Source organism: Oryctolagus cuniculus, chromosome 15, assembly GCF_051225735.1.
Source record: "Oryctolagus cuniculus isolate XC-2025 breed Fujian yellow rabbit chromosome 15, ASM5122573v1, whole genome shotgun sequence".
NCBI classification, from domain to species: domain Eukaryota; kingdom Metazoa; phylum Chordata; class Mammalia; order Lagomorpha; family Leporidae; genus Oryctolagus; species Oryctolagus cuniculus.
The window spans coordinates 25,586,282-25,614,008 of record NC_142881.1 but is presented as its reverse complement, the minus strand read 5'-3'; the positions used below and the strand labels follow the sequence as shown (position 1 = coordinate 25,614,008).

General features: G+C 47.9%; 1 protein-coding gene across 6 annotated transcripts; it reads left to right on the top strand.

Moving 5' to 3' along the window:
• Positions 1 to 1,182: 1,182 nt before the first annotated feature.
• On the top strand, positions 1,183 to 27,104 carry LOC100339842 (glutathione S-transferase omega-2). 6 transcript variants are annotated; one of them, XM_008270483.5, is made up of 7 exons: positions 1,183 to 1,293; positions 9,553 to 9,667; positions 9,901 to 10,009; positions 12,365 to 12,587; positions 13,475 to 13,576; positions 25,300 to 25,406; positions 26,808 to 27,104. In XM_008270483.5, the coding sequence occupies exons 2-7, from the start codon at positions 9,634 to 9,636 to the stop codon at positions 26,965 to 26,967; spliced, it is 735 nt and encodes a 244-aa protein (XP_008268705.1). In that variant the 5' UTR covers positions 1,183 to 1,293; positions 9,553 to 9,633; the 3' UTR covers positions 26,968 to 27,104. The 6 variants fall into 6 exon arrangements, 5 of the variants coding, with proteins under 5 accessions (XP_008268705.1, XP_089170476.1, XP_008268706.1 ...); XM_008270484.5 differs by having other exon boundaries at positions 1,193 to 1,293; positions 9,556 to 9,667; XM_089314350.1 differs by lacking the exon at positions 13,475 to 13,576.
• Positions 27,105 to 27,727: the final 623 nt, after the last annotated feature.

Below are 27,727 nucleotides of genomic sequence, written 5' to 3'. Positions count from 1 at the left end.
ATGCTCACATGACTGAAGCTTTCTTCACAGTCTATGCTGAAGCCCCCAAACCATCTACTCTAAAGTTCAGTCTGGATTTCTAACCTCTCCCAGGACATTTCCACCTAGACACCTGTTGGCATGTCAAGGGATGCCTTCTCAAGGGTCTTGTCTCACGGTTTCTGAATTGCGAAACTTTCAATGCCTCATTTTTTCCACCATCAACTTAACTTCCCTCCCTCTCATTCCCGTTGTTACCACCTCAGGCCAGAGGCACATCAGCTGGAAGCTCCGTCTCTGGGTGGTCTCTAGGCTTCAGCCCCTCCACATCGTTCCTTCCAAATCCCATGCTGGCCACACAGGAGGCGGCCCATGTATATAATTAGTCAAGGCCCCGCCAGTCATACAGGCTGGATGAGCAAGAGTTTCTATCCCCGAGATGCAATAATGCCATCTGCCATACAACTCCACAGCCCACTGGGCTTCTGTTTAATTTTAATCTTGAGGAGGTGGGTCCCGGGACCATCCTTTCATACCACAGACGATGCAGCCAAGGTCCTGAGGCAGAGAGGCCTTAAGATGCCCCAGAAAGATCTGGAGAACATGCCCAGGGCACTGGTCTTAACCTCAGAATTAGGGGGCTGTTGACCCCCCGCCCCCTGTAACAGTCTGCTTTTTCTGTACTTATTGTCAAGGTTCCAGTGAGGAAAACTTCTGAATCATCGATTCTTAAACTTTGGGGTGCCTAACAACCACCTGCGTCTCACCGCCGCACTTCTGAGTCAGCGAGTCTGGGTGGGCGCGCGGGGTCTGCTAGGGGAGACCCCCGCCCCGTAGTGATGCAGGCGATGAGGGCGGCACCCTGAGGCAGCCGGAAACCGGTTGACTTCACAAACGGCCTCCTGCGGCTCACCGTCGGCTGCCGCCAACGCTCGGCCTGCTGGCGGGCCCATCTCTGCCGCCGTCCGCTTGCCGGGACGGTGGCTCCCGGCGCATTTTCAGTCGGAAGCGGAGCCGGGAGCCAAAGCACTAAAGCCAACAACAATAATCCGCTCCCTCCCGCGCCAGCAGGAACACGTAACGCGGCCGTCTATTGGCTCAGCTCCGCACGGCTTGTCTGACACATCCAAAAGCTTCGAGGATTGGCTGCCGCGACGGGCGCCGCGGCTAGTTGGCGGGTAGGGAACCGCGTAGGAAGGGGCGTGCCCCGCCTGGGCCCCGCCTCCCCAAGCTGCCGCCGCTGCTCTCCATCCGGTTCGGTCGGTCGGGCGCCCGGAGGTCTCTCGGGGGCGTCTCTGCTTTCACTTCCACCGGGTGGGTCGGTCCGGCCTACGTTGTATTTGACGGGAAGAGGGGTTGAGGTCAATTCTGGTTTGGGGAATTTCCACGAGTTTCGGGGCCCGGAATAGGATTGCCAGAGTTTAATTTTGCCTAGCACTTAATATTCATCGAATAATTTAATATTAAAAAAAGTACCGGGACAATAATCTAGGAAAAACAAACAGGCTTTTAAGCCGGATGTCGGTCACTGAAGTGGTTCTTTCTTGTGTGATTTGTCCGGAGGTAGGCGAATACCAGCCCAGTGCAAGGGCCGCCACTAGTTATGCTCCAGCACATGTCAGGGCGTTGAACGCACGGGGAGTGTCCTGTCTGAGGGCCGTGCAAACCTTAAATAATAATAAAAATAGTGATAACTAAGGTTGAATGCTTGCTGGGTAAGAGACCCATGCTGAGCATTAAATACAATTCATCCGGTGTCCAAGTAAAACCTCCCAAACTACAAAATGTATTGACACTGTGAACTCTGGATTACGGATAAGAATCCAGGACATAGAACATTGTCATTTGCCCAGGGTCACCCAGCTGGTTAAGGCCAAACAGGGGCTTCAAGTCCAGCCTGAACTCAGCCCAAGCCTCCTTTATCCTCAATAACTTGGCACTTAGCAGTTGGGCCAGGAGAGAATACTAAATCCGAATCCCTGTGGGCAGGTCCTATGTCCTGTGATTCAGACAATCTGGGAGCGATCATGTTTGAAAAAACAGAATGGCGCCTGTCCTAAACATGCATACTTCCTCGTGGCATTTACATTATAGTATGTATTAGAAGTAATCTAGAGATGATTTAAAGTATATGTGAGCATATGTGTAGGTCATATGCAAATATTACACCATTTTATCTAAGAGTTTTGAGTATCTGAAGAGTTTGGTATCCTTGGGAGTCCTAGAACCAGTCCCCCTAGGATACCAAGAAACCACACTCCTGTTACACCTGGGATTTTTTTTTTTTTTTTAAGTATTTACTTGAAAGGCAAGAGTTACAGAGAGAAAGGAAGAGAGAAAATCCTCCATCTCTGCTGGTTATCAGCTGGGGCTGAGCCAGACAAAAGCCAGGAGCCTGGAACACCAGCTGAGTCTCCCACGTGGGTGGATGGGCCAACTGCTGCTGCTTTCCTAGGTGCATTAGCTGGGAGCCAGATCAGAAGTCAGCAGCTGGGCCTGGAGCTGGCGGCTTATCCTGCTAGACCACCACTCCGGGTCCCTAGGCCTGGGATTTAACAGGAGGTGTTGATGTTCCTTTTCCACGCTCAGTGTGTTCTCTTTGATTTTACAAATACTTGACTTTACTGAGTTCAGAGTCTTGAAAATTCGCCTTTGTTTATTCAAATGTATCAGTTTTTTTTTTTCTTCTCTGATTCTTCAAGTTGTAAAGGGAAATGGGGCCAGGAATGCAAAATCAAGTACTTAAAAAGAACATCTCCTTTGATCTGGCTTTCCCCGGTGGGCAGATGAAGTTCCTCTGCTGACAGCTTTAGCAATCTCCCTTGCTCTGTTCCTTAGAACAGAGCATTCCCTGTGATCCTCACTTCCTAGAACAGGTCCTGAGTACAGTTACTTTTGAGGGTGGAGCCTTTTCCTTCTCTTCTCTCACTCTTTGAACTTAGTGAATGAAAGTAGAATATCCAGTAATCTAATCTTCCATGTAGATTAGGCTTCCAGAATATTAAGAGGAGGCCAACGTTTGGCTTAGTGGTTAGGGATGCCTGTGTTATTGGAGTGCCGGATCCCATACCCAACTCCGGCTCCTGACTCCGGTTTCCTGCTAATGCAGAGCCTGGATCCCTGGCACTCCTGTGGATGACCTGGATTGAGTTCCCTGCTCTTGGTTCCTGGCTTTGGCCTGGCCTAGGGCCATTGTGGATATCTGGGGACTCAGCCAGAAAATGAGAGGCACGTGCTCTCTCTCATTCTCGCTCTTGCTCTCTCTCTCTCTCTTCCTATCACGTGAAATAAAATATTAAGAGGAATGTTCTCTAGTTTCTGCCACTATTACAAACTGGCATGACAAAAAAGTTTTGAAAAATTACAAAATGTAAATCCCATTTCTTCTTCTCAAAACAGACTGATGTAAATAGAGTGAAAAAAATAGTTTCAGGGTGGCATTCTTTCCTAGAAGGCTTAAGTCATTCATTACCCTTCACCAAAGGTCGCCCCATTTCCAAACAACTGATTATATTTCATATGGCTGGAAGCCAATTCAGAGTGGGTTTAATATGGCCATATTACATCTTGTTTTGTACTTGTGTTAGTATTAGAGGAATAAACATGAAAAAATAACAGAAGGAACGTTTAAAATGAGGATTTCACAGAGGTACCTCTTGGGTTTTAAAAAGGAAGTGGGAATTAGCTGAAACGTTATAATTAAAATCTTTCTAGGGAAGCTGTGGTGTTCAGTGGTAAGATTAGAAGCACATTACTGAAATGTGGCTTTCATCCCATTTGATTGGCGTTAAACTGGCCCAGTAAGTACTGTGGGTTGCATTTTAATTCCAACCTGCTTGGCAAAGCTGAATTGCTGTACGTTTTCCCTTTATGGATGTGAAACTAATGCACTATGCTGTTAAGCATGTGTTCTTATTCACTCGTGTTTGTCATTACTTTTGGAGTACACTGAGCTCTCACACTGATGACGCCCTGCACCGTGTCATTCCATACTCTGAGCAAACCTATGGTGCTGTTCACGTTCTCTTTTTACGGGTGAGGAAGGGGAAAGTCAAAGAGGTTACGTAACTTGCCTAAGTGCCAAAGCCAGGTCTCAGGTCAGCCCTTCTGGCTCCAGAGTCTGGTTTGAGCATCTCAACGCTCTGTTGCTTCCCTTCAGAGGAAGAACAGTTTTCAGCCCCCTGCTCTTTTCTCCCCGACTATATCGCATAGACTTGCATTTAGGAATTTGACTTCCCACATACATGGAAAATGGGATTAAAAGTGTATTTGGTGCATGCATGTTTTGCACAATTTTTTATAACATGCATTTTCTGTAAGCATTTTGAAGAACCCTGGTGCATACTTTTAATAAGTATTTTCCAACTCTCAGAATTGGTTTCCTTTAAAAGATGGAGATGAGGAGAAAAAAACAACTTGGAAATGTGTCCTCTCCTGGGATAGTAGAACTTTCTCATTTACAGGTGGAATTCCCTGTTGGGCTGCTATAAATTCATTGTAATAGAGACCAAAGTTGAGCAAGCTAAGACAATTGGGCTAATCCAGCCAACTGCTGATTTTTTTTAAAGATGATTTATTTGAAAGGCAGAGTTTCAGAGAGGCAGAAGCATGGCGGCGCGGGGGGGGGGGGTCGTCCACACACTGCCTCATTCCCCAAATGGCCGCAACACCTAGAGCTGGGCCAATCCAAAGCCAGGAGCCAGGAGCTTCTTCTGGATCTCCCATTTGGGTGCAGGAGCCAAGCACTTGGGCCATTTTCTACTGCTTTCTCAGGCCATCAGAGGGGAGCTGGATGGGAAGTGGAGTAGCTGGGACTTGAACTGGCACCCATATAGGATGCTGGTATCACAGGTGAAGGCTTAACCCACCTATACCACAGCACTGGCCCATAACTGCTGATCTTTGTATAGTCCAAGAACTAATAATTTTTTTTACATTTTTAATGGCTAAAAAGAGTAAGAATCATAATTTATGGTGTGAAAGTTATGTGAAATTCACCAAGGGAGGCCTACTGTAAACAGTGGACTTTGGGTGAACATGTAAATATAGTTTCATCCATTGCAATAAGTGTAGCACTCTGGTAGGGATGTTGATAGTGGGAGAGGCTATGCATGGGTGGGGTGGGCAGGGAAATATGGGAAATTTCTGTATCATCTTAATTTTCATATGACCCTAAAACTACTGTAGCAGTAAAGGTTATTAAAAATATATGAAATGCAGATTCAGCATCCACATATGAAGTTTCATTGGGATGGAGCCACATCCATTCATTTATATATTATCTATGGCCATTTTTACTTCATGAGGGTAGAGTTGAGTAGTTGAGACCAGATGGCCCTAAAGACCTAAAATATTTACTATCTAGAAATAATTTTGCTGGCAGCTGAGTCCACTGCATCTGGTATGGACTAAGGTACTGGTTGAGGATGTTGCCCTTGGAGCCTCCCTTTCAGGGTTCCTAATCCCCCCTTTTCTACCTACTGTTGCGAGGCTTTTTTTTTACATTTATTCATTTATTTTTTAAGGAATACACATTTCATAAATATAACTTTAGGAATATAGTTATTTTTCCCACCATACCCACCTTCCCACCCATACAACTATCCCTCCTCCTCCTCCCTCTCCCCTTGCCAGTCCCATTCTTCAGTAAGAGTCATTTTCAATTAACTTTGTACACAGAAGACCAACTCTATACTAAGTAAAGGTTTCAACAATTTGTACACACACGCACACACACAAACTGTTTGAGAACTAGTTTTACAGTTAACTCTCATAACTCATTGAGGACAGAGGTCCTGCATGGGGAGTTAGTGCACAGTGACTCCTGTTGTTAATTTAACAATTAACACTCTTTTTTTTTTTTTTTTTGACAGGCAGAGTTAATGAGAGAGAGAAAGAGAGAGAGAGAGAGAGAGAGAGCAAGAAAGGTCTTCCTTCCATTGGTTCACTCCCCTAATGGCTGCTACGGCCGGCGCTGTGCCGATCCGAAGCCAGGAGCCGGGTGCTTTCTCCTGGTCTCCCATACAGGTGCAGGGGCCCAAGCACTTGGGTCATCCTCCACTGCCCTTCTGGGCCACAGCAGAGAGCTGGACTGGAAGAGGAGCAACCGGGACTCGTACCCAGCGCCCCAACCAGGACTAGAACCTGGGGTGCCAGCGCCGTAGGCAGAGGATTAGCCAAGTGAGCCACAGCACCGTAACTTTTCCCTCCCTATGTGCTATAGCATGAAAATGGTTGGATTGCTTTGAAAAGCAAAAGCAAAAATCTATACTCATACACAGGTTGTGGCCGACAGTCTTATTTGTGATGCAAGAGGGAGGGCTTGGAAGGGAAGGAGACAGCATTAACCTCATCCATCATTATGGTCCCCTAAATGCAATGTTGGAGTTTTCCCCGTTCTTCCTGGATTCTTGGGGCCACACGTCCGATTTTGGGTTATCTTTGTGTCCACCCCTCTTACTGGGTCAAGTTGTCCCAATTAACACTCTTTTGTATGACCACTTAAGGCTCTTGACATGAGCTGCCGCGTCTTATGGAAGCCTTTTGAATCCACAAACTCTGTCAATATTTAGACAAGGCCATAAGCAGAGTGCAAATTCTCTCCTTTTACAGAAAAATACATCCTTCTTTGATGTCTACTTCTTTCCGCTGGGGTCTCACTCACAGAGATTGTTCATGTAGAACATTTTTTGCCACAATGTCTTGGCTTTCCATGCCTGAAATGCTCTCACAGCCTTTTCAGCTAGACCAGGAAGCCTAAAGGGCTGATTCTGAGGTCAGAGTATTATAGCGATTGCCATTCTATAAGTATGCTGTGTGGACTGTTTCCCATGTGTGAACATTCTCTCCTTTTTAATTCTATTACTATTACCAGAATTTGATCCTATCTATATGATCACTTTAACACTTAATCCTATCTATATGTTCACTCTAATGCTTAGTATGAACATTTTTGACAGATGTTAAACCTTGTTAGCCTCAATTTAGTCATTTTTAAAAATGAGATAATAATGGAATATTTATAGGACCATTTTAAGGACTAAATGGGTTAATGCATATAATGTACCAAGTATATGTTAGCAATAATTTCATTTGTAGATCTCTGCATTGCTTTTATGATCTAACTTTCAGAATATGCGTGTATTTTTTTTTCAGCTACCTGAACTCTGTTTTCTTGGTGGGAGGGATATATTTTTCTGCTCAGTCCTTACCCACCAGGACTTCTAACATGACATGATTATGACCCTGGCTTCTGTTCTAACACCCACTTTGTCCTCCCTGAACTAAATTAGCTCTAGAATAGTGTTTATTCTATTATCTCCAGAAATGAAAAGGGATCAGAAATCAATTTGTATTTTCTAAGAAGTTTATTTTTTTAATTTTTTAAAAGATGTATTTATTTATTTGAAAGTCAAAGTTACAAAGAGAGAGAAGGAGAGGCAGAGAGAGAGAGGGAGAGGGAGAGGGAGAGGGAGAGGGAGAGGGAGGTCTTCCATCTGCTGGTTCACTCCCCAGTTGGCTGCAACAGCCAGAGCTGTGCCAATCTGAAGCCAGGAGCAAGGAGCTTTTTCCAGGTCTCTCATGTGGATGCAGGGGCCCAAGGACTTGGGCCATCTTCCACTGCTTTCCTAGGCCATAGCAGAGAGCTGGATCAGAAGTGGAGCAGCCAGGTCTTGAACTGGCACCCATATGGGTTGTCAGCACCTCAGGTGGTGGCTTTACCCACTATGCCACAGCACTGGCCCCATCAATTTGTATTTTCTAACATAAGATTTCTTGCTGACATCTGTATTTTTTTCAGAGAACATTTGTGGAAACATTTCTGGCATTCATTAATTAGAATGCAACAACATGTGCTGTGTTATTATCTAAGTTTATCTCTCATGAAATCACGGAAAGATTTAGAAATAAAATGTAGTTCAGTCACTTTCTAAAGGTTTTTCTTTTTTAAAAAATTTATTATTTTTAAGATTTATTTTTTATTTATTTGAAAGAGTTACAGAGAGAGGTAGAGACAGAGAGAGAGAGAGAGGTCTTCCATCTGCTGGTTCACTCCCTTGATAGCTGCAATGGCTGGAACTGCATCGATCTGAAGCCAGGAGCCAGGAGCTTCTTCCTGGTCTCCGATGTGGGTACAGGGGCACAAGGACTTGGGCCATCTTTCACTGCTTTCCTATCTTTCCACTGATTTGCCATAGCAGAGAGCTGGATCGGAAGAGGAGCAGCCAGGACTAGAACCGGTGCGCATATGGGATGCCGGCACTTCAGGCCAGGGCTTTAACCCGCTGTGCCACAGTGCCAGCCCCTCTAAAGATTTTTCAAAGATTCTTTTCGGAAGTGGGAAAGATGTTCACAGTATGAATCAGCATTCTGGATATGTTGGAATTCAAAAGGCCGGAAGCTGCCCATGCATAAACCTCATGACTAGGTTCTATTGTTTTAAAAAAATATATTTAGAATCAGCTAACATTTGGTGAGCAGCATTGCATGCAGTCCTTTCATGGACCTAACATTGTTTCCTGTCCACACTCTTAGACCAACTTTGCAGGTCAAGACTGTGAGTTCATCTTTGGACTTTAAAAGTTCTTCAAGCTTACTAGCTAGAAAATTGGGGCAAATAATTTCTTTTTTCTGAAGCTGTTTTCCATTTTGCAAAATAGGAATAATAGTAACTGCTTAGCTAAGCAGGAATCAAATAAGGAAGCCCATGGAAATACTTTAGTCACTGTGAACGGGACACATGGTACTTGTCCTCCCTTTGCGACCTGTCAGTGTCATAAAATGGATGCACAAGCAATTCCCACATCAGCTCACTCCTGGAAAGTTAAAGGAATTCTTTTGCCTCCTGTTGAAAATCAGAAACTCAGCTTATCAGTGTCAGGGCCAAGGCCAGCTACCTCCTTGACTTCAAGTAGACAGAGGAGCTGTGCACGTGGCCCTGTATCATCGAGGTAGTGGCACTGTGTCCTGAGCAACCATAGTTGCCTCAGAAATTTAGACTGGGATGTGGGAAAAACTCACAAATCAGTCGTAGCCCCTGGTCTCTCGTTCTTATTCACCACCAGTTTTGCAGAGCTTGTGTAAAGCCTCATAAAGTGGGCCAGGGCTAGAGTGAGGCAAGTGAGGTGTGTGTAGGGCACAAAATTGAAGGCGATGCCCACTCCTTGAATCAGGGATCAAGTTCTCAACACCAGTAACTTTTTCCTCCCTCCCTATGTGCTATAGCATGAAAATGGTTGGATTGCTTTGAAAAGCAAAAGCAAAAATCTATAGTCATACACAGGTTGTGGCCGACTGTCTTATTTGTGATGCAAGAAGGAGGGCTTGGAAGGGAAGGAGACAGCATTAACCTCATCCATCATTATGGTCCCCTAAATGCAGTGTTGGAGTTTTCCCCGTTCTTCCTGGGTTCTTGGGGCCACACGTCCGATTTTGGGTTGTCTTTGTGTCCACCCCTCCTATTGGGCATCTGAAACTGGGGCCACGATCCCCAGGGGTCAAGTTGCCCCAGATCCTGCCCCAGATCACCTCCCTGCTTCCCAGCCAATCGGTCATACATTGAATTTGGGACAGAAGGGGCGCCAGAGCGCAGCCGATCCCGGATCCTGCGGCCGCTACTGTGAGCTTGGAGTGCCGTGCAGACATCTGGAGGCCATGTCTAAGGATGCGACCAGAACCCTGGGGAAAGGTAAGTGCTCCCAACCCTGGAGACTTCACTCTGGAGCAGGGACCGCCGGCTGGGCACAGAGTGGGGCGCAAGGGCTCCCGTGCAGGAAAGCCTCGTGCAGGTCTCCTCCCTGAGACTCACACAGTGCCTGTCTCCTATCCCCAATCCCTAGCATCCTGGGGCGCGGAGGGGGCTCCTCTCCCCACCCGACTAACCGGCCTCTGTTTCTCTGCACCTCACCCCATGCGCTGCAGGAAGCTGCCCTCCAGGGCCGGTCCCTGAGGGCCTGATCCGCATCTACAGCATGAGGTTCTGCCCCTACTCGCATAGAACACGCCTCGTCCTCAAGGCCAAAGGCATAAGGTGAGAAACAGGTTCCAGGCTGGGGCTAGTCCGGAACGGTGAGCACGGGCTGGGTAGGGGTTTTGGAGGCCTCCTGAAAGCAAATCTCTCTCCAGAGTTGTGTCCATGCGGGAAACTTTTTCACACAACGCAGGTACGAGCTTATGACCTGGTTCTCTCCTGTAAGGTTTGTTCAGCAAGTGCACGGCCAAGGCTACTGAGGCCTCCCTAGCTGCTCCTTGGAGGCCGGAGGCCCTCAGGTCAACTTTGTTCTCTTCTGTCATTACATTTGCTGCATCCAGCATTTCTGAGTTGTTCATTCATCTTTCCCCCATGCATTACTCTCTCACTACCAAATATGTGTGTTCTTGTTGGGTAGGGCCTTTGCCTGACTTATCCACAGGCTAGGAGAAAGCCTGGCATATTGTAGGTGCTCAAAAAATATTTGTTGACTGAATGAACAAGTCATTCCAAACAGAGAGAGAGATGGAGCTGCTGTCAAGAAGTGCCTGAAGGCTTTAACAGACCTGAAAAAATGGGTAGATACCCTTGCAGAAGGAATTTTGCAGGACTGGCTCCTGCAACTCTGCTGCCAGGTGAACTACATTATGTGGCTGAGCTCCGAGGGAAAGGGTGAGGCTGTGTCACTCCATGCCCTTTGACCTCTGACTTGGAGAGTTCATTGTCAGGGTGGCTTCAGAGTTTCAGATTCACATCAGAAACAGAGATCAAAATAGCAACATTATGGAATTCTGCCTTTTTAAGTGTACTTGGCATCTATTTCCAGATTCTTCTCTTTTGCTCAAATCTCATTGGCCCTAAGGTCATCTTTTTTTTTCCAAGGGTAAACAGTAACTTTATGTTTTGATCATTTGGTGACAAATCGGCAGCCTAGAAACCAATGTAAATATTGCTTTAGGGCATGATTTTTTCAACCTTGGCATTTTGGGCCAGATAAATCTTAGGGAGAAGGAAGGGGGCTATCCTGTGCATTGTTGGTATGATAGGAACTCATAAAGTTCATGGAAAATGGAATTAAAAGGTAAAGTTTATTTTGATACAAAATATTTTTGAAATCCATGCAGATATTTTCCATCACATGTATTTTCCCTGAACTTTTTGAAGATCCCTTGTATTCAGCAACATGCCTGGCCTCACCCTCCCCCCCTCCCTTAGATGGCAGCAGAGCCTTCCTCCCCTCTCCCCATGTAATCGTGGTTACCAAAAAAAAAAAAAGTCTCCAGACATTGCTGCATGTTCCTTGGAGAGAAGAGAAAAATCCACCCCTGGTTGAGAACCACTGCTTTGGGGTTCAAGGAAAATAGACTGAGCAAAGGATGTACCCATTTGTTTCCATTAACCTCTCTGTTTTTAAAGATTTTATTGATTTATCTGAGAGGCAGAGTTACAGACAGCGAAAAGGAGAAACAAGAGAGAAAAGAATTCCATCCACTTGTCTACTCCCCAAATGGCTACAATGGCTGCAGCTGAGCCAAATCAAAGCCAGGAGCCAGGAGCTTCTTCCAGGTCTCCCATGCAGGTGCAGGGGCCCAAGTGGTTAGGCCATCTTAGACTGCTTTCCCAGGCCATAGCAGAGAGGTGGATTGGAAGAGGAGCAGCGGGAACTAGAACCGATGCCCATATGGATTCACCTACTGTGCCACAGTGCTGGCCCCTCCATTAATCTCTTAAAACACACATGTGTGTGTGTCTGGTAACTTTATGGCTTCAACCTCTAATAATGAATAAGAATTCCAAAGTTATTATGTGCTGTGCATTAGGCACTGTTCTAAATGTCTTCTACAGATTCACTAATTTGATCACCACAATGATGCCAAGAGATGAATACAACTGTGATCCCCATTCAATAATAAGAACACTGAGCGCAGAGTCGGGAGGGGCTTGCTAAGGTCACCAGCTACACTGTCCACTTTGGTGCTAGAACTCATGCTCTTCCCTGTTAGCTTTTACCAAATTCTGTTGTGACCTGCACATACCAGATTTGGATTTCCAAGCTTTAAAATATATTAAACTCTTGATTGGCATGGTTAAGAGCCAGCTCTGGGTCAGTCTGCCAGGCTCTGATCCTGTCTGCTACTTAGCAAGAGGTCTGGGGCTAAGATTCAACTGCTTCTTGGCCTTATTTCCTATAAAGTACACCTGCCTTGTGGGGAATCCTGAGGGGCGAACAAGATAAGGGATGGAAAACCACCAAGTCTGTCAGTGCAGCAACAAACACAAGGAGGTTGCATGATTTCAAAACAAACAAAAGAGCCTACTATAATTGCAAATTTTAAATTTATAAACGGATCCCTTCTGCCTCTGCCCACATACATGCCTCATTTTTGTTTTCTTGTTTCCCCTTGGCTTTTCAAGACACGAAGTTATCAACATTAACCTGAAAAACAAGCCTGAATGGTACTACACAAAGCATCCTTACGGCCAAATTCCAGTCTTGGAGAACAGCCAGTGTCAACTGATCTATGAATCGGTCATCGCCTGTGAGTACCTGGACGACGCGTATCCGGGAAGGAAGCTGTTTCCGTACGACCCTTACGAACGAGCTCGACAAAAGATGTTGCTGGAGCTGTTCTGTAAGGTACAGTGAATGGTACAAGGCCGCCCCCTCGCTTTCGCGTTGTGTGTCTTCCCCAACCTTCACTGACGCTATTTCGTTGTATTATCATGTGAGTCTCAGCAGAACAAGTTGGGTGCAATTAGAGTATGCCCTCTGATAGTAAAACTGCAAGACTTAATTAACTGCATTGAATTCAGCTAGCATGCTGGGGAGGAACGGGAATGATCAGGTGACTTGCAGTAGGAGGATTGAAAGAACTGCAGCCTGGCGCTCCCATGCTTCAGGCGAGATATATTGGAGTGAGAAGATTATGCAGAAAAGGGGACTGCCCATGGTGTGGGGCCAGAGCGCCAGGAAATGTGAGTGATACAGGAAAGGAGGCAGCTGTTGAAGATGGGAGAAAAAGAGATGGAGAACTGCTAATGTAGTTCCCGTTGAAAAGAAAGAAAAATAACTCAATGAGATTAATGGCTGGCATCTATTAAGCAGCTTAGGAGTTGCCAAGCCCTGTCCTAGGCGCTCTACAGAGGTTAACTAACTGAATCCCGCCTCTCCCCTTTCGGCTGGGCATTGTGACTGTATCCATTTTTCACATGAGAACACTGAGGCTTAGAGAGCTTAAGTACCCCCCCCCCACACACACACACATACACATACACACAAGAATGCACAACAGCTGGTCAAGGAAGGAGCACGGGAGAAGCCCTGTGAGAGCACCTTGTTCTCCAGGGTGCTGTGAGGAGGGGATTTTGGAAGCACAGAGATGACCGGGGCAGCCTTTGCAGGGAGCAGGGACTGCTCTGTTTGTGGGTTTGGGCCTTTTTCATTGGCACTGAAGAGCTTTGCTGCATTTTTACGCAGAGCAGAAGCATGGTGTTCTCCACTAAGACCCTGTGTCCTCTGATTAGGTCCCACATCTAACTAAGGAGTGTCTGGTGGCCTTGAGATGTGGGAGGGAATGCAGCGATCTGAAGACAGCCCTGCGTCAGGAATTCTGCAACTTGGAAGAGGTACACACAGGGGCCCCTCCCTTCAGGTCAGGCGCAGTGAAGGAGGCCATGCAGGGCCACCTAGTCTGGTCCCTCTGACACCTGCTCTCAAGGGCTTATTCTTTCCGCCAGGCTTTGCTAAGTCCAGCTTTGGGTCGTTGGATTATAGCTTGTGGATGCGTGCCCTCCACGACCTGCCCTGGAGCTCTCCTCGAAAACCTGCCGGGGAGCTGGGGAGGAGATGCCCTGAATGGCTTGCTCTCTCCTGGTCACTCAGTCCCCTGAGTGTCTCTGCCTGGCTTCTGTAGCTTCTGCCCGAGAAGCATGATCTGTACTGGCTGGGGTTGTGTTCGGCTGCTAGTAAAAGGAACCTAACTGCTATAAATGCGTCTGATAAGGGCTTGTTCTCTCATGCTAAAATGCCAGAGGTAGGCAATTCAGGCCTGTCTTGATGGCTTCTTTGTGAGCTTAACAGGGACTGGGGCTCATTCTCTTTCTCAGCCCTGTCCTCAGTAATGTAATGCTTTCGTCCCCAAAATGACAAGATAGCTGCCAAAACGGCAGCCGTTACACCCAGGTTCCAGGCTCTGGATAGGAGAAGAGAAAGCAAGCAGATGGCAAATGGGATGCTTCCCTAAAAGGGCTTTTCCAAAACCCTAATCCATGACTACTGGTATCTCATTGGCCAGAACTTAATGTGCAGGGTTGTAGCTGTATCAGGGGAGGCAAAGAAATTTAGTTCAGATAAAATCAGGATCCTGTAATTGAGGAAGCAAATTCAGGTGGTGGACAAGGAGCAGTCTCTCATTGGCCTGCCAGCACTGGAGCTTCTTATCCCTTCCTTCTAGAATAATATGGGAGGTGGTTCCTGAACTTCCTTTATCTTTGTCTCAGAAATTGATGAATTCCCTTTATGGGTGGGTTGTCCCTCTGTTGGCAGCCAGAGAATGCTATTTTTAACTTCTTAAAGGGAGGCTGGTTATTAATAGTGTTCCATTTGACCTTTATCAAGTGGAAGCAGATTGGGCTTATTTACACTTCAGTTGCTGCCTTAGATTTGAACAGTTGCAGTATTTACAGATGATGAATGGTCAAGTGTACGGAATGTTTTGTCCCAGGGCTGTGACCGTGAGAAGGCACTGGGAAGGCAGCGTGATGTGCGGGAAGGAGTCTTGGATCTTAGGCTTGGCTTCCTGGATTCTAGACCCCCTGGGCGAGGGGTGGCCTGGTAGATGGGGACAGATGCCCTTCCTCCAGACCAGTACTGCCTTTAACCGACGTGTTTAACAAAACAGCTAATGAAACAGCCTTTGGGGAGCGCAGGGGACTGCTGCTTTTATGAACGCTTATGAATAAGGAATTTTTAAAGTCTTTTAATCTTTTTTTTTTTTAATGTCCTTAAGCAACTGAACAGGCTGCTTTCTCACAGATGAAAAATCCCCTGTGAGGGCAGGAAGCTGGGAAACTAGCAATTCTTTGAATTCAAGGATAATTGGCAACACGTTTGGATCAGTCCCCCTCCCACCCTGCATCTGAGTGATGGGCAGATTGCTAAGGAAGCATGGACTAGTACGGAGGAGGCACAGTTCTGAGTCAGTTAGGGCAAGTGGACTGGTACTCGGTGCCATGCCTTGCACTGTGGCTACTTGGCCTGCACCATCTCACTTAATCCTTGCAGCAGCCTTTCCAGGGAAATGGAACTGGTGCTACTTTGCACATCCAAGTGTCCTCTCCAGGCAGGCTCTGTATTCTAGGTATCAAGACAACAAAAATCAAAGAACTTCAAGGGCTCCAAGCCTAGAGGAGGAGATGGACTGATAAAGCCGCTTAAACCCCATGAGGGAAGATCTCTCTGCAGCTTTGTAGACCCTGCTTGAGACGCCATGTTGGAGAGGCTGGGTTTGAGTCCTTGCTCTGTTTCTGAGCCTAGGCTCCTTTTCAGTTTGCACCCTAGGAGGCAAGCAAATGATGGCTCGAGTATGTGGGTCCTTGCCACCAGTGTGGGAGACCTGGAGTGAGTTTCTGGCTCCTGGTTACAGCCTGGCCCAACCCTGGCTGTTGCAGGCATTTGGGGATAAACCAGCAGATGGAAGATCTCTCTGTGTCTCTGTCTCTGAAATATTTATAACTAAATAAAATATAAACCTCAGTGTGTTGAGTGCCAGGCTGGAGACCTGCACAACAGGGGCTCGTGGAGATTGAGGGTGGATGATGCCTGTACTGCCTCTCTGAGGATGAGTTAGAGGCCAGGGTAGACCAGAATTGGACACTATGTGCTTCATCCAGTGTGCCGAGGAGTTTGTGTTCTCTGCCAAAGTTGATGGGGTGTGACCAAAGCCAGCAGGCAGGAGAGTGGTTTGCGCCCAGCCTTATCACCTGCTCAGCCCAGTAACAGTGTGGGGCAGGAAGAGGCCGACAGAGGGATGGGAGGGACACAAAGAATCACCCTAAGGAGGGCTGCAGAGGGCATTTGGTTGGGGGAGATTGTCAGGAACTAAGATGAGCCGGGGGCTGGTGGAGAGGTAGGAGTGCTGGGAGGTGGTGGGTGCTGGGTCTGTGGCCCATAACTGTGACACTTTGCACTGAGCAGGAGTTCAAGGGCTGATCCCTGTTGACTTTGAGGTGCTGATGGGTCATCATGTGGAGCCAGAACCTAGGAGAGGAACGCACGGCTTACATTAGACCTAGGGAATGGCCAAGAGCTCTACCCACAGGGATCAGGGATACAATCAGGGGTGCAATTATAAATGTTAAGCAGTCAACTCTCTCTGAAAAAGGAAAAGTTGTGATTAGTAGCATTTGCTGATTTCATGGGTCGCAGTACTCCCACCAAAGCCGACTTGGAAGCCAGCAGTGTGGTCCATCGAAGCTCCAAGATGGGAAGAGAGGCAGGCGGTTGGCCAGCTGGAGTACAGTAGGGAGCTTCAGTACAGAGCTCTGGGGACAGGTGCCGCTTCCCAGCCCAGGTGGAGGAGGCTTTCCCCCAGGCTAGTTAAGGACCTCTGAGTGTTCAGCATTGTCACAACAGGTGTGAGCCTGGTTATTGTCTCCCAGAATGTTAGCAACGATTCTGACTGCAATGTAGGCAGTGTCAGAGTCTGCAACCCATGACCAGTGGACTAATTACTTGATTTATTTTTCTCTCTTTTTTTTTTTGGATTTATTTCTCTTAATATGAATATACTAACTCGAGATTCTATCAAAATTAAAACTTGGCAGAATAATTCTAATAGCAATGACCCCCTGACATATGCAACTCTTTTGCATGGTTTTGTATAATAAGAATTTTGTGTGAACTAAGACTCCATTAAATACACATGGTCTCTGAGTGATAAGTCAAGATTTCAGTGTGGTGTCTGCCATGGTTAATGCCACTCAAAAAGATTAGTTTACCTTTTGAAGGCTTGAACTTTAACTGTCCCCCCTATTTTTTTAAAAATAATGCCCTATTTGACTTTGAAACTTTTTTTCTCTAGAATTTCCAGTTTCATCAAAATTGAAGATTTATTGTGCTTATGGTGTAACCACCTTGCTCTCTACTATTTCTGAGGTATTTTAGTGCTGCTTTTATGATCAGACCAGCAGCCTGCCCGCTTGCTTTCCTGGACAGCGGCGTGAGTTTTAAAACCATTGGGTTGCCCTAGTCTAATCACGTTTTAAATCTGCCTTCAAACATTTTTATGCGTTGCTGAATCATTACTCTAAACTGCACACAGACATTACCTTTGTTCTTTTTTTTTTTTTTTTTTTTTGACAGGCAGAGTGGACAGTGAGAGAGAGAGAGACAGAGAGAAAGGTCTTCCTTTTGCCGTTGGTTCACCTCCCAATGGCTGCTGTGGCGGGCGCATCGCACTGATCCGAAGGCAGGAGCCAGGTGCTTCTCCTGGTCTCCCATGCGGGTGCAGGGCCCAAGCACTTGGGTCATCCTCCACTGCCTTCCCGGGCCACAGCAGAGAGCTGGCCTGGAAGAGGGGCAACCGGGACAGAATCCGGTGCCCCGACCGGGACTAGAACCCGGTGTGCCGGCACCACAAGGCACAGGATTAGCCTATTGAGCCACGATGCCAGCCACCTTTGTTCTTTTTTTAATGCTGCAATTGGCTTTTCTGTTCTAAAATAGCGCTAGAGCCAGGTGTGTTTTCTCTTGGTGGTTCTGAATGTGGCAGGATCTTTCTGTGGCTCTTTTTGTTGTTGTTGTTGTTCTTTATTTATTTATTTATTTATTTATTTTTTGCCAGTGCCTTCATCCAAAATGTTTTCACAGTGGAACTGGTCAGATGAAGGCTCTGTGCAGTGAACAATGAAATTTGGTTTGATGTCTTGCGTGCTCTTTGATTTTTGCTCTGATTCAGTGTTCCTGTGCTTGTGAATTGGTTTTGTGTTCTGGCGATGCTGGTCCCGTCACAGTCATCATTGAGTTCATAAAGGAGAGCGAGGAGACATGACATAAAGAATCCCGAGGCAGCACTGAGAGATGAGGCCTGCCCAGAAACTGAAGCCTTCACTCTTGGTGGCCACAGGCTGCTCTGTGCTTTTGCTGCGTGAGTTCATTGACCTGCTTTACTCTGCGTTTCCATGTGCGAATCCCACATTGCTGGATGTGATTGCACGCCTTCTGTGTTAGCAGTTGGCTTGAGGCTGAATTTGCATCACTCAGGAGCTTCTATAGTTAAATGCGTTCTTGGTTCTACATTTCACTTCTAGGCAAGTTTTTTCAATTTGTGTTATTTATTTACTTGAAAGGGATGGAGGGAAACAGAGAGATTTCCCATCTCTTGGTTCACTTTCCAAATGCCTACAGGGGCCAGGGCTGGCTGCCCCAGGGGGAAGCCAGGAGCCAGGAACTCAGTCCAGGTCTCCTACATGAGTGTCAGGACCCAACTACTTGAGCCATCACCACTGCCTCCCAGGGTGCACATTAGCAGGAGGCTGGAATCGGGAGCAGAGCCATGAGTTGAATCCACTCTGCTATGTGGTGCAGGTGCCCTGGCCCAGCATCTCGTCCACCAAATGCTTGCCTTGTAGTCTTTTTTTAGTTTGCTTTTTAAAGATTTATTTATTTATTTGAAAGGCAGAATAACAGAGAGGCAGAGGCAGAGGCACAGAGAGAGAAAGAGATCTTCCATCCACTGGTTTACTCCCCAAATGGCCACAATGGCTGGAGCTAGGCTGATCCCAAGCCAGGAGCCAGGAGCTTCTTCCAGGTTTCCCACGTGGGTGCAGGGGCCCAAGCTCCTGGGCCATCTTCCACTGCCCTCCCAGGCCACAGCAGGGAGCTGGATTGAAACTGGAGCAGCCAGAACTCTAACGGGAGCCCATATGGGATGCTGGCTTAACCCACTATGCCACAGCGCTGGACCCTACCTTGTAGTCTTAATTTTTAATTTGTCGTTTCTTCTTTGCATAAAATGACATGCTAGCCCAATTAGATTGTATTGTAAAAGTTTTTTTCTGTTGTTCTTCTTTAATTTTTATTATCTTCAGTAATGGAATTACAGATTGTTCATTTCTCCTATGAGTTCACCAAGATAGAAAGGAAACAAAGTTTGTACCTGGATAATTCTTCACTGAAAACAATTTTCTGTAGCCTTCTGTTTACAGCAAGCTATTTACAAGCCAAACTTACTTGCTTTCAATTGCGTCAACGTGTCTCCAATCTAAAGTCATTGCCACACTCTATTTGAAATAACAGCTTTTTTTTTCTTTCTTTTTTTGACAGGCAGAATTAGACAGTGAGAGAGACAGAGAGAAAGGTCTTCCTTCCATTGGTTCACCCCCCAAATGACGTGCTGCGGCCGGCACAATAATACCGATCCAAAGCCAGGAGCCAGGTGCTTCCTCCTGGTTTCCCATGGGGTGCAGGGCCCACGCACTTGAGCCATCCTCCACTGCACTCCCGGGCCACAGCAGAGAGCTGGCCTGGAAGATGAGCAACTGGGACCGAATCTGGTGCCCCAACCAGGACTAGAACCCGGTGTGCCGGCGCCGCAGGCGGAGGATTAGCCTAGTGATCCGCGGCGCCGGCTGAAATAACAGCTTTTTTGAGATTTATTCCATAGAACTATAAAGCTCACCTCTTTCCAGTGTACAGTGCAGTGGACTTTGGTAACTCACAGTTGTGCAGCCATCACCACTGGTGAATTTCCAAACATTTGTATCAGAAAGCCATTTCCCATTTCTTCCCAACCCTCTGCTTTCTGACTGCGTGCATTTCCTCAGTGTGCACATTTTGTATGAAGGGAATCATACGTGTGTAGGCTTTCGTGAGCTCCTTTCACTTCCCAGGCAAAGTGGATACTCAGTGGATAACCACTGTGCCCACCCCAGATATTTGACTACTTAAAAGCGTAATTTTGTTTCTTTTGGTCTTCAATTTTAAATTAGCTCCTTTTTGGGGGGAAGAACACGTAGAAGTATACCATTTTAAAATCCTGTGCTATGAGCCTTTCCTGTTGTGATCTCCTCCACTGATCTTATGCTTACAAAGTCCTCTCCCCATTCATGAACTTGCTAAATTCATTACAGAATGAAGGAAGCCCGTTAGAAGAATTCCAGCTTAGAATTTTCTGGGTGGACCTTCATCCCCAAACGCTGAAAAATTGTGTTCTGAATCTGCACAAGAGAAGCTGGCTCCCAGTTCCCAGACGGCAGAGGGGTGTGTTCAGCCACAGATCCCGCTTCTGGGCTTCTTCCTGGAGGTGCCTGGGACTTACCCTAGGGTTGTCCTGGCTTTCAGGGCATCAGTTCTTCATGCCATTAGCTCAGCTCCAGCTGTATCAGTGTAGCAGGGACCTGAAATCTGGAGAACCCGTACTTTTATTAACTCAAAGGATTGCCTTGCTGCTGCTCTGGGTAAGAGCCTGCATTGTATTACTGATGTACTGGCTGGTGGCTTTGTGTGTCATTTTGGGGGATGGAGATGAAGGGGCACCTGCTTTTTTTTTTTTTAAAGATTTATTTATTTATTTGAATGGCAGTTACAGAGAAGCAGAGAGAGAGAGAGGTCTTCCATCCACTGGTTTACTCCCCAGTTGGCTGCAACGGCTGGAGCTGTGCTGATCTGAAGCCAGGAGCCAGGAGCGTTTTCTGGGTCTCCCATGTGGGGGAAAGGGACCAAGGACTTGGGTCATTTTCCACTGCTTTCCCAGGCTATAGCAGAGAGCTGGATCGGAAGTGGAGCAGCCGGGACTCGAACTGGCGGCCATATTGGATGCCGGCACTGCAGGTGGCAGCTTAACCCGCTATGCCACAGCGCCAGCCCTGCGCCTGCTTCTTCTGAGCTATTTACATTAAGAGAAAAACAAGTGTTCTTCCTCCTCTGGTAGCAAGGGCTGCCGCATCCTCTGGAGACTGCCACACTGGTGCTGGGGGTCCCTGGCAAGGTGTAACTGAGGGTGTTGAACGTAGGTGGCCATTTCACAGTCTTAAGCTCAATTATTGAGACCTTAACCTGGGCATTTTTGGCTGCCCAGTTTCAAGAAGTCTAGGATTTGCTTCTCTTTAGGATCGTGCGTCTATCATAAAGACCTTACACCTTTCTTTTTTCCTTTTGTTCTGAAGTACTGGGCCAGCCGCAGCCCCTTTGCCTTGCCACTGCAGGCCACCAGGGGGAGCCCTGCGTGCAGGGCATACTGCAAAAGGCTGCCTTTCGCTGTCTGTGTGAGCCTGAGAGGAGCCTGAGAGGCCTTGGGTGGAAACGGGGCACCCTGGTCCACCCTGCAGTCCCAGCCCCTAGCGTCTGTTACTCACACCCCAGCCCTCCTTGAGGCTGTTCCGTAGTCTTATTTTTCAGTGAACTAAGGAAACTAATTCTAAGATAGATTTTTCTAACATTCCAGAACACCAAACACCCTTACATCTCAGGTAAAATATCCAGGATTCTAAAGGGCAAGGCATTTTCCATGTCTGGAAGCTACCGTGCCTACCATGGAGGGCGCCCTGCTGTTGAGGGCCCTAAAGAGGCCTCTTTGACTCTGATTGGCAGCTGAAGATGTGTTCACGCCCTCACCGGCGGCGTTTGGCATGGGGTTAAAGTACCACTGGGGTTGCTTGCATCCCTATCAGAGTGCCTGGGTTCAAGTCCTGGCACTGCTTCCGGTTCCAGCTGCCGGCTGGGGCACATCTTGGGAGGCAGCAAGTGATGGCTCATGTCCTTGTCACTTACACGGGAGCCCCGGATTGAGTTCCCTACTCCTGGCTTCCTTGTGGGAATTTTGGGAGTGAACCCACAGATGGGAGCTCTCTCTGTTTCTTAAATAAATAAAAAATCAAACGGCAGAGATGGTAACATGACCATTGCTGATGGATTGAGATCAGATAGCAGCTTCTCATTCTATTTTGGATAAGACACTTAGGGAAGATAAGACATTGGAAGGGAAGACTATCTGTGTATTTTACCCTGGCTCTAGCCTAACATTTGTTTCCGAGAAAAGCTGGCTGTCAGTGCAAGGGCCTCGGTTTAAACTGAGAACAGAACAGAACTCTTAAGTGAAGTTGCCGGAGGCCTGCTCCCCCGTGGAGCAGGAGAGAATTTGACAGGCTCGTTCATGGTGGCAGGGCTGCGTGTGTGGGATTTCTTCTCACAGGGCAGCTCTGAGCTGGGCCTGTCCTCGGTACAGAGAGGAAGGCTGCACAGCTCACTGGCTCACTGCTTCCAAGCTTTCTGCTGTTACTTGAATTTGCAGAATCGGCAAAGAATTCCCAGGAGATGTGAGGAAAGTGCTGTGATTAGAGTTCTCGTAAACACATATTTGAAGTTGAATGACGTGAAGGTTGACGCTAGTCTGGGAAGGACAATGGTGTTTTTGTCTTAGTTCTGGCATTCTAGACCCTGTGAGTCCCCTCCTCATGGCTGCGTTCCTCCTGGTGGAACGCGAGGGTCCTCTGTGCTTCCATATGGGAGACAAGAGCAGCTCACTGGAGTGTTTTCCTCTTCACATGGTCTGCCAGGAAACTCGAGTCAAATGCAAAGCTTGATTTAAGGAACTGCAGTACCCATGGCCTGATGCCCTAAAGCCATGTTCCTTCTTGGTTTTGACTTTCTGTTCCAGCTTTTGTTTTCCCAGCATTTTATTATTTTTCCTAAGTAATATGTTATTGCACACATCTTTTACCCTGCACATCCAATCCCTTGTGTGACAAGGATAGCACAGGGCAGAGATGGAATGAGGAGGTCTCACTCGATTTGCTCAGGGACCCTTCAGTCCTGCTGTTTCAGGACTCTGGGAGGAAAAGTAACTTTACATGTGTGAGAGGTACGGGTTTGCACAGGTGGGAGCGTGCCTGTGGGGGATCCTAAAGACTTCCACGCCTCCATGGAAGGAGGCCTAGCCGGGGTGTTCTCCAGCGTCACAGGGAGGTGTCTGGGAAGGAGTTCGCACTTCGTGCAAGTTGATGCAAAGATATCAGGGATTTTTGAGACTTGCCCTGTGTGAAATTGTTGGAGAAATTCCTGTCTGGGGTGGGGCTCAAGAATCTGTGGCTGCTGCAGGAACCCCAGGTTGTTTTGTTGTGGGTGTCCCTGAGTCACCTCTGGCTCTGAGGAAGTGTGAGGGTCTGTGTGCCTGTGTGTTGGGGGTTGAGGGGCTGGTGGAGGCTGGTGGAGCCTCTTGTCCTGCGCCCATCTCGATTTTTTTTTTATTGTGCTGAGTACCTTGATAAAGCTTGCATTACTGTATGGGTGTTTATATAAAGACTGATAGCATCCATCAGTCTGTCCATCACCTATCTATCTAAAGGCACTCTGCTACATTGAGTAGATGGAAAGCTTTAGAAATCTGTCCAAAGCCCACACCCATTATTAAGTACTTACTTATGCTCAGCATGATTAACCCACTTTATCCAGGGACCTGCATGGGTTCTGTGAATGTCTGTATCTGGTTTATTGTGACAAGGGCTTTCCTGAAGACGCCTCTGCTGTGTAAGGCAGAGTTTCTCAGATGTCCCGGAGTCGACTGGTTTGGGTTTGGGTTTGGGTTTGGTCCTGATTTGTGCCATGAGGCCTAGGAACTGGCTACAGGTGCACATTTCAAAGTCCGTGATAATGGTTTGGATCTTTATGATCTATTCCTGAACAAAAACAATGTCTAGAGCCTCTTGGAATATTTAAAATCTGGATGATTTGTTCCTTTCCCCCTCTGAACCCAATCTTTTTTTTATACAATCCTGAGCACAGTCTCTGTCATAGGTCCCCATTGTCCAGATTCTGCTGTTTTAGAACAAAATGATGCCACAGACTTTCAGGGCCACAGTGAAGAGACTCATCTCTGCCACACTGGGTACTAGGAAGGCTTAGACTTGGGGGCAACAGGGCTTGCTCCCCCTGAGAAAGAGGGTGTGGAGAGGCTCACTGATCCTTGGTCGGGATGGATTTGCTGTCTGAGGGTGCGGCCTTCAGAGTCCTCTATTGTCAGCTGCCATGAGTGCTCACATTTGCTGAGTTGGGCCAGAGTGGTTCTGGGGCATGATTATACTACTCCTTCCCACGGCCTCTGAAGAGGGTACAGGCATCATCACCCCATTGCAATGAGAAAACTGAGGCAAGGAGGAGGAGGTGTAAGTTACCCTGGGTGCACAGGTAAAGCCCAGCGTAGGAGCAGGTGTGCTGGCTCCAGAGCTCACCTTCTGAACTGTAAGTCGGACCACCTCTCAGCCGCAGGAGCGAGCTGGTGCAGAGTGGGAAGGATCAGTCTGAGCGTGTCCTGGTTGCGTGTACCCCTCGCACCCCACAAGAATAACCAAAGGTTCACTCAATAAACCTCTGACCCATGGGTTCCAGACAATGTAGGTTACTTCCACGGCTCTCCTGGGCCCAGCAACCAAGACCTATTGCCCCTGGGAGGTACTTAGCTGGTTACGGATTATATAGGTCAAAATGGGTTCATAGTTTACTTGACTTAACTGGGTGGTAGGCACTGTACTTTTGTCTTTGGGAAAATTTTTCCCATCAGTTTTCTGCTAAGCACCTTTGTCTTTTCAAGTTTTTAGGTACTTTTTGGGAGTTGTCTTTCTTTCTAGTTCATCTGTCTGCATTGATTCGTCCCACTTAGGAAAGAGAAATTTTATTTTAATGTAAAAGATTGATAATGTCAGGTGCGATCAATATGAAGTTCAAAGAGCTCAAATCAATAAAGAAAGTGGGGTAGAAAGACATGTTGGGATTTGAGGGGGTTCATGGCTAACTCTGCTCTTTGCTGTTTTAGTTTTGAACCGATTGAGAAATAAGGTCAAAGGCTGAGATATACAGAGCCTACACCATCCTCTGTTGTAGATAGGAGGATCCTGGAGAATGTAGGTCACAGCTGCAACAAGCAGGGTTCCCAGTGCTGCCCTTCAGCATCAGGCCGGGCTCCCCAGCTGCACCTGCCCGGGGCAGAGCCTCCCCTCTCCAGGGACCGAACTTAACCACCCCCCCTGGGGGGGCAGGGACACTTACAAGAGCCTGTTCCAAGCTAAGCAGGGGCTGGGGCTGCCTCGATTTAGGTTCATCTTCCCAGCTGTCCAATCAGATGAACCGCACCGTGGCTCTCGTTGAAGGGGTGTGGGAGGTGACTGAGTGTGGCCCTAAAAGAGGCAGCTCCTACCTTAGGGAAAGGGAAGAGACCGTGCTGCTAACAAATGGAGGGGAACGGAAGCCTCGGGGCTCTTTCTTTGGGGATTGTTTGGTATTTGTGCTGAGTGTCTCCGTGTGCCTTGTGCTGGCAGAGGTGTGAGCTAACTTGCACTTGCTCTGTTTGCATTTTTAGATTCTTGACTACCAGAACACCACCTTCTTCGGGGGCGACTGTATATCCATGATCGACTACCTGCTCTGGCCCTGGTTTGAGCGGCTGGATGTGTATGGGATAGCAGAGTAAGACACTGGACCCTGCTGCCATCAATTCCTGGGGCCATGCTGAGGACCAGCGGTTGCCCCTGGCCCGGCTGGGAGCGTGTTGCAGGATGCATGTGATAGGCGCTCAGGTTTCCAAGCCATGGGGCCGCGCCTCCTTGGGCTTGTCTACCACCAAGTGTGGATCCCCATTTTGCCTGTGTCACTACAGACGAAAGCCAGTGTCCATCAACTTCCCACAGAGCGTTAGAGCCTGCCGTCCTCCTCCCTGGCCAGACACAGGCAGAGGGGCTTGGGCACAGCGTCTGACCCTTGTCTGCTGCCACATCCAGGGGACACGTGTGCCTGAATCCCCTCTTGGTTCCCTGAGCAATCTTACCTGATGCAAGAATGCTGCTGTTTGAAAAGTAATGCGTGTGCTTGATGTGGGAACGTGCAAACAAGGTGGTCACCGCACCCCTCAGGAGTGCAGGGATGTTTGCAGCAGGAGCAAGAGCTGCGGAGGGCCCTGGGCGGAACCCACACTCTGTTCTCTCGGAGCCCAGGGCGGGAGCTGGACGAGTGTCAGTGCCAGTCCCACGGTGGGCACAGGACCCACACGCGGACTCAGGTCTGCATCCAGCCTTCCCCGAGGGGAGAGGAACTGCACTGTGTCTGATGACTGTAATCAGCACTTCACACAGAAAGACGTGTCTCCTCTGCAGGCAGAACGCTGAGGCTGAACTTCGCACACTTATTCCTCACCTCCTAGATTTCTCCCCCGTTGCTCTACTCCTCTCAAGCAGGTTGCTTTCTACCCTTGGCAGGGCTGGGGGACCATTTTTCTGGGTATTTGTGACCTCATTTGTGGGTCATACACAACAATCAGTGCTGTAGATTTATTGAATTTTGAGTCCTATCCGTGGTTGCCTTGGCAGGGCTGGACCAAATGATATCACAAGCTTTATATGGCCCGCGGATGGGACGGTCCCCACCCATGCTAAACCTAGACTTCCTGATCCATCTCTGAAATGGCCCAGTAAGCTCCATTATGTCACGGTTTCGCGATTGTTTTAATCATTTGAAAAATACTTTGGAAACCACTTTTTATCTTTTTCAAAGCCCCGGCCACCAAAGTAAAATCTGAGACTGCCCCAAGCACGTTTGCTGTGCAAACTTGGGCCACAGTGATACTCGGCTTTCCCCAGAGCCATCTGTCCATGAGTACTTCTCTGTGGGTTAGAAGCCACTTCCACAGCTCACAACACAGCTGTGCCCAGATTAGGTCTTCCTCCAGTAAATGACCACACTCACCTCATAAGCTAAGCCAGGCTCATGTCTTCCCCCAATAAACCCATCCTATCTTGTTGGTCCAGTAGTGATGTGTGTCCCCTCTCCCCATGCCTTCCCCGTGGTGTGCTGACCTTCTTTCCTGCCTTGCAGCTGTGTGAACCACACCCCGACACTGCGGCTCTGGATTGCAGCCATGAAGCAAGACCCCACCGTCTGTGCCCTCCTCATAGACAAGAACATTTTCCTGGGCTTCTTGAACCTGTATTTCCAGAACAACCCTAATGCCTTTGACTTTGGGCTAGTCTGCTGAGCTTCGCCATGCTCCCTTGGCCATCCACTCCAGGGATCGTCTCAGATTCCGCTCCAGGGATTGTCTTCAGGGGTCAGTCCATCTCTGTTCCTTCTCTTCAGGGTTCCCAATAAAAACAGAAACAGGAAAAGCATTAATTCTGATCATCGCTTGTCTGACTTCACTAGCCTATAGCTTCAAATCCATCTCCTAAAGTGCTGGTGTGGGAGCACAGTTCGGGGACCTCTGTGTCCCTGGGGTGCCTTGGTTTGGCCCAGCTTGTCCTCCAGGTGATCGATGCTGGTGCTGATGTTGAGGTTCAGACCCTATGTGTATTTGTCGCCAGCAGATTGGTGCCCTCCAGAAACCTCCCCGGCAAGAGAAAAGCATGGAAGGAGGGAGAAACAAGAAGGAAACTCCCAGTCCGAAGACCCTCGCCTCTTGGCAGTGAACACGGCCATCCACGTGGGTGGGTGGGCATGCGTGTGTGTCATTCACATTCAGCTTTTGGCCATGGGCCTGCGAGGCACTGAGGGTCTTGTGACCGGAAAGAATTCCAAAGCAGGAAATGAAACGCCCGTTTATCACCGTGGGCTCACTACGTCAGAATTTCACGGGGGCCATCAGGGCTCAGGATATCTCACAAAATGTTCTACAGCCAGCATCCTGCCTACAAATAAATAACAGGCACACCCCAAAGCCAGCCACAGGCAAAGGTCGCACTGTTGGATCTGCGTCACACACCCTTTGAATTGGTCCCAGCAAAGGCCCCTGGTGGCCT